Genomic DNA, 5,521 nt, shown 5'->3' with positions numbered 1-5,521 from the left:
CACATGGAGGCAGGGCTTAAAAGCCTGAATTTTGCCTGAAACTCTCAGACTGAAGAAGTCTCTTTGAGGAGAGACGAAACGTTTCATTAGAGAACCCATCTAGAAGACCTATACAGTTTTTTTCTTTTTAAATGTAAACAATGCGAAAAGCTAAAAGTAGCAAAATCATTGCTAAAAGCTAAATGTTGCAAAACTGTAGTTAACACCTAAAATTAGTAAAACGTCAGCTAAATGTACAAAAAAACTGTACGTGAAAGCTTAATGTATCTAAACCATAGCAAGATAGCAAAACAAAGTTAATGCTAAATAATACAAAAAGCTACAATTAGCAAAACCATATAAAAGCTAACTATAGCAAAATAATAGTGATAAGCTGAATGCCAGGAACCAATGCAAACAGCTAAAATGAGCGAAACCATACCTAGAAATAGCAAAATATCAAGAGCTAATTGTAGTAAAACTGCAGCTAATACCTAAAATAGATTTTAGCCACATCAGAGGGTGACACGAACCATAGCTAAAGATAGCAAAACATTGCTAAATGCTAAATGTAAACAATGCAAAAATCAAAAGTAGCAAAATCATTGCTAAAACTACGATACGTCACCATCCAAAAAGCTTAAATGAGTAAGACTGTAAAAATTAGTAAAAAAAAATCAGCTAAAAATAAGAAAAGCTGTACATGAAGATCTAAATGTAGTTAAACATACCTAAAGATGGAAAAAACCACATCTAAAACTAAGAGGAGTAAAATAAAGCAAAGAAAAAAAAACAATGTTCAGACATTAAAACTGAAGCTGAAAGTAAAAATTAGAAAAAAAATTCAGAAAGACATTAGCTAAATGCTAAAAGGTGCATAAGATAAACAGCTGAAGTAGATTTTAGAAAATACTTTTGAAAATAAAAGTAAAGATGTATTTCTTGGGGAAATAAATTGAGTTAAAACAAAGGTTGTAGAACACTAAAGTATTTAACAAGAAATACATCATGTTTACTTTTAAACAAATTATTGTAATAAATGAATAATTTTAACTTTTATTTTTCTAATTAGAATTAAACTAAGCCTGTTTGTAATTGGTGCAAAATTTAATCTATTTTAATTTGTTTAAACATTAGTTGATAAAGCCGTAAAATACAAAATACATATTGTATTTTAATAATGTTGTGAGCAGAAACAGCTACAGAAAATATTCAAGTTTATTTTATTGTAAACGTTGACAAATCAAGTCAAAAACTTTGTAGTTCAAAAGGTTTTTTTAATGTAGAAACTTGACATTTTTATGTTTTTAGACAATAATTCAAATGAAAAACAAAGTAAATGTTTCAAACAAACAAAATGCAGTCGTATCAAAGGTTTTATGAAGAAAAGCTTCTTCAACAGAAAACACTTTGGTTCAGAAGCTGAAGTGGTTTTTGATGTCTTTGATTTGCTTCATCATGTCCCCAATCTGCTGTCCCTGCTCTCTGAGGACGTCCTGGACCACCTTCTTCTGGTGGGCGTCCAGTGAGACGGTGGTCCTGGCCGCAGACATGTCCTTGTCCACCTGCTTCTTCTGGTACTCCATCTTCATGCTGACCTGCCTGATGCAGTTGTCCAGGTGTTTCAGCCGCTCGCTCACACTCTGCAGCTCCTTCTTCATGTCCTTCTCGCTGTTGGACAGGACGGGCAGCTGGCTCTGCAGGCTGCACAGGACCCTCCTCACTCTGCTCACGGTGGCTTCCTGGCGGTACTTGGCGTCCTCGTACTTGTCGGCCAGCCTCTCGGCCGCCTCTCTCAGGCTCTTCTTCTCCTCGCGGCACAGGGCCAGCTCCTCCAGCTGCTTGTTCTTCTGCTCCCGCAGCAGCTTCACCCTCCGCTGCGTCTCCTCGCGGGCCATGTCCTGCTTCAGGATGTACTCCTCGCGGAAGACCTGCGTGGCCCTGCTGAGGAGCTGCAGGCACTCGGGCGGCGGAGGCGGCGCTGCCTCCCTGTCGCCGGCCTTCAGCACCAGCGGGTTGGCGGCGCCGCGGGCCAGGATGTTGCGGACGTGCTGCTCGAAGGAGTCGCTGGCGAGCCCGCGCAGGGGCGAGCTCCCGGACCCGGGACCTGGCTGGGAGCAGAGCAGGGGAGGGGACGGGGGGCGGATGGAGCTCAGCAGGGGCAACATGACGCACTCGTAGGAGGAGGTGATGCAGATCATGGTGGCGCCCAAAGAGAGGTCGGAGACGATTAAGAAGCCCCAAACAGGAGCTGACTGGTTGGTGAGGAGGGGGCGGGTGCAGAGGACGTGCTCCACGATGCAGCGCTTCTCCGCAGCCAGCTCCTGGAGGCTGTCCTTGTCCTCCTCGCCCGACTGAAGGAACCTCTGCAGCTTGTGGACCCAGATCAGCCCCACGCTGTGCACGCCCGCCTCGTGGGTGCAGTGGTACCGCTGCGGGCACAGCGGGTCTCGGCGCAGCCTGATGGGACAGGTGAAGTCGAGCTCCTGGGGCTCCTCGTCGTCCGCCGCCACCTTGAGCGTGAGCTCCAGCTCCACGCACTCGAACACGTAGAGCGCCGGGACGGCCCCCCCGGCGATCTGGATCCACTTCTCCACTGCCCCGGCGTCCTCCTCCTCCTCCGATTCCAGGACCACGCAGTGGTACAGCGTCCCGGTCTGGGTGGCGATCACCAGGATGCTGGGGACGCACGGCAGGCACAGGATGGAGCAGGCGTCGTAGCCGTAGTTGTCCTCGGCTGCGGGGTACATGGGCAGGGGTCCGGCTGGGTTACTGACGCTCAGCCCGTTGGTCTGACCCGTGTAGCTCACGTAGGTTTCCCCGTTTTCATACAGGATGTAGAGAGGATAGACCGGCTGCTCCTTGAAGTACTGAGCTGCCAGCTGCCGAGGAGGACAGGAAACTGGTCCAAAGTCAAAAGCCACGGCTATTTCTCCCAGAGACGCAGCATAGGACCGGACCGGAGGCCGGACGCTGCTTTCATCCTCACCCTGGGACACCGGCAGGACCTTGGCCGGGGTCTGGGACGACTTCAGGCCGTAGAACCGAATGGTGTTGTCGGATGTGAGCAGAACCAGATAGGGGTCGTCGGTCTCGCTCGGGTACCAGGCCGCCTGCCGCAGACTCACGGACGGGGAACTGGTGAAGAAGCGCTCCGCCACCGGGATGGTTTTGCAGTTGATCCGGTCCCGGCCCCCTTCGAACTCGGACCGCTTGCCCCACCGCTGCGGGAGCTCCAGGACCGACACGCCGCGGAGCCCGACCAGCGCGACGTGTCCCTGCGCGGGGCTCACAAACACCTGGCACACGTCGAAGAGAGGCGGGTTGATGCACAGCAGCGTCTGGAACTTCCCGCCGCCTCGGCTCTCCTCGGAATTCAGCTGCCGCAGGTTGGTGGTGTAAAACACGCGCTCCGTGTCGTCCCACACGAAAAAGTCCCCGCCCAAACAAAACGTCAGGTTTTTAACTACTCCTCTTTCATTTGACTTTGATTCAAACTCCAACTTTTCCCGTAATTTTTCGAAAATGGCATGATTCGGTAACTCAGTCAGCCACTTTTCCGCTCCGAACGCCGCCATCTTGAACAACTGTTTCACTCTCGTCGGTCTCGCGAGAACGATAACGCGTTTCGCGACAGCCGTAAAACGTTGGCCGGTGTCGTACATTTTGCAGAATCATGGCGTTGAAAGAGGCTGCGGGTCAGTACGAGACCCTCAAAGCTGAGTGGAATAAAAACAAACCGAACCTGGACAAATGCGGAGAACTTCTGAGCAAGCTCAAGGTGGGCCACCCGCTTCTTTAATTATTGTTTTTATTGTACCAGCTTCCTCAGGATCCTCTAAAACAGTAGAGCTAATAGCAGCTAAACATGCTAACAGCTTAGCTAGGCTAACGTGTTTAATTATCGTAAACTTTGCCAAAATACTTAATATAATAACACCAAGTTGTGTGATAGGTTTAATATGTCAATTGTGTTGTATTGTTTGAATTACCACACCTCTTAAAATATATTTTTATGTGTTTAAACAGCATATTTCTTTTGGTTGCTAACGTTAGCAATAGTGAAATATAAACATTTGAACAGAAAACTAACACAAACATAATTTTCCACACAAAACTCACAAGTATTTAACAATAAACGTTGACTTTAAGACCGATCTCAGTCTTTTTTTATTTAAAAATGTTTAGAAAATTGTTATAATGTAGAAACCTAATGAATGGAAGCTATTAGAGGTACTGTGAATATTATTCAAATTACATGACAATATTTAACTAATAATTGGATATATTTTAGATTGATTTTTTTCCTAATCAAGTGGTTTTCATTTTATTTTACTTCTAATGCTACAGTAAAATTTGTATTGTAGATATTTAACACCAATTAAAGGAAACATTTCTTTGTTACAACTCAATCAGTTGACAGTTTTAGTTGGATCATTCTGTATTTTCTTTATATATGTTTTTAAAAATTATTAGGAAAACCATATATTTGTTACTATGCTACCATTTTATTGAAACTGTAAATTTGTTTTCCCAGGTTTCATTACTGGAGCTGAATTTCCTACCTACCAGTGGATCAGGAATGACCAAACAGCAGCTCATTTTAGCTCGTGAGTAAAACCTCAGATCAGGTTTCATCAGTCGTGTGTTGCAGGATGAATCTTGAATAATAAAAAGATTAAAGCCTAACGGGAAACTGGTGTTCGTTTCAGGTGACGTCCTTGAGATCGGAGCTCTTTGGAGCATCCAAAAGAAAGACATCCCATCTTTTGAAAGATACATGGCCCAGCTAAAATGTTACTACTTTGATTACAAGTAATGCCTGTTTGTATTTTCTTTTTAATTTTAAATCTTCATTTTAATATTTGCTGGCTTGCTTTAACGTTGTTCTTTATCCCCTCTCATTTGTCCACCAGAGACGAACTGCCTGAAGCTGCCTACATGCACCAGTTGCTCGGACTGAACCTGCTCTTCCTGCTCTCACAGAACCGAGTGTCTGAGTTTCACACAGAACTGGAAAGGCTGAGCGCACGAGACATTCAGACTAACGTGTACATCAAACATCCCGTTTCCTTAGAACAGGTGCGCTCATCTTTCCTGCCGGACTGGACACAGATTTAGAAATGTGTGATTCTGATTAATAATTCATAATCCTCTTGCTTTGTTTTATTTAAACTTTGACACAATGTTCCCTAAATAGTTTTGAGTCGTCTGCATGAGGCGGTGATTGTTGTAGCAAACATTTTAAATATTTTACAAAAACTGTTTTCATCCCTGGAACTTTTAACACTTTTCAGAGACGTCAGGTGTAGTGTCGGTCATTTCTTCAGGAACATTTTGTAGAGATTATCAGGACAGTTAAACTAAAATTAATTTATCAAGTAGACAACATAGATTTTTATTCACAAAGGTTTTAATTTAACAAATATATTTATTTATTGAGTATTTTTTATTGTTATGAGGTGAAAGATTGTTTTTGTCTCTCAAATGAGCAGCTGGTCATTTCAAGTTAATTTTAAAGATAAATATATGAATATAAATC

At 44.1% G+C, this 5,521-nt stretch overlaps 2 protein-coding genes across 2 annotated transcripts in view; one reads left to right on the top strand and one right to left on the bottom strand.

Moving 5' to 3' along the window:
- Nucleotides 1-1,179: 1,179 nt before the first annotated feature.
- On the bottom strand, nucleotides 1,180-3,610 carry nup88 (nucleoporin 88). The gene has a single exon (XM_014015889.1). It carries the CDS (start codon nucleotides 3,555-3,557, stop codon nucleotides 1,395-1,397), a length of 2,163 nt encoding a protein of 720 aa, XP_013871343.1. The 5' UTR covers nucleotides 3,558-3,610; the 3' UTR covers nucleotides 1,180-1,394.
- Nucleotides 3,611-3,656: 46 nt separating this feature from the next.
- The window catches only part of psmd8 (proteasome 26S subunit, non-ATPase 8), a gene marked incomplete at its 5' end in the record, with an annotated part of 3,382 nt that continues 1,517 nt past the window's right edge, over nucleotides 3,657-5,521 (top strand). Inside the window, 4 exon segments of the mRNA XM_014015890.1 lie at nucleotides 3,657-3,760; nucleotides 4,517-4,589; nucleotides 4,692-4,794; nucleotides 4,896-5,061. Of these exon segments, the coding sequence (XP_013871344.1) occupies nucleotides 3,657-3,760; nucleotides 4,517-4,589; nucleotides 4,692-4,794; nucleotides 4,896-5,061 (446 nt within the window).

This window comes from Austrofundulus limnaeus, unplaced genomic scaffold, assembly GCF_001266775.1.
Source record: "Austrofundulus limnaeus strain Quisiro unplaced genomic scaffold, Austrofundulus_limnaeus-1.0 Scaffold136, whole genome shotgun sequence".
NCBI lineage: Eukaryota > Metazoa > Chordata > Actinopteri > Cyprinodontiformes > Rivulidae > Austrofundulus > Austrofundulus limnaeus.
Note: the sequence above shows the minus strand (reverse complement) of the source record. Positions and strands in the feature narration are given on the sequence as shown.

Bases quoted from the DNA above. Each gene is read 5' to 3' on its own strand.
- nup88 (XM_014015889.1), bottom strand. From the start codon at position 3,557: ATGGCGGCGTTCGGAGCGGAAAAGTGGCTGACTGAGTTACCGAATCAT.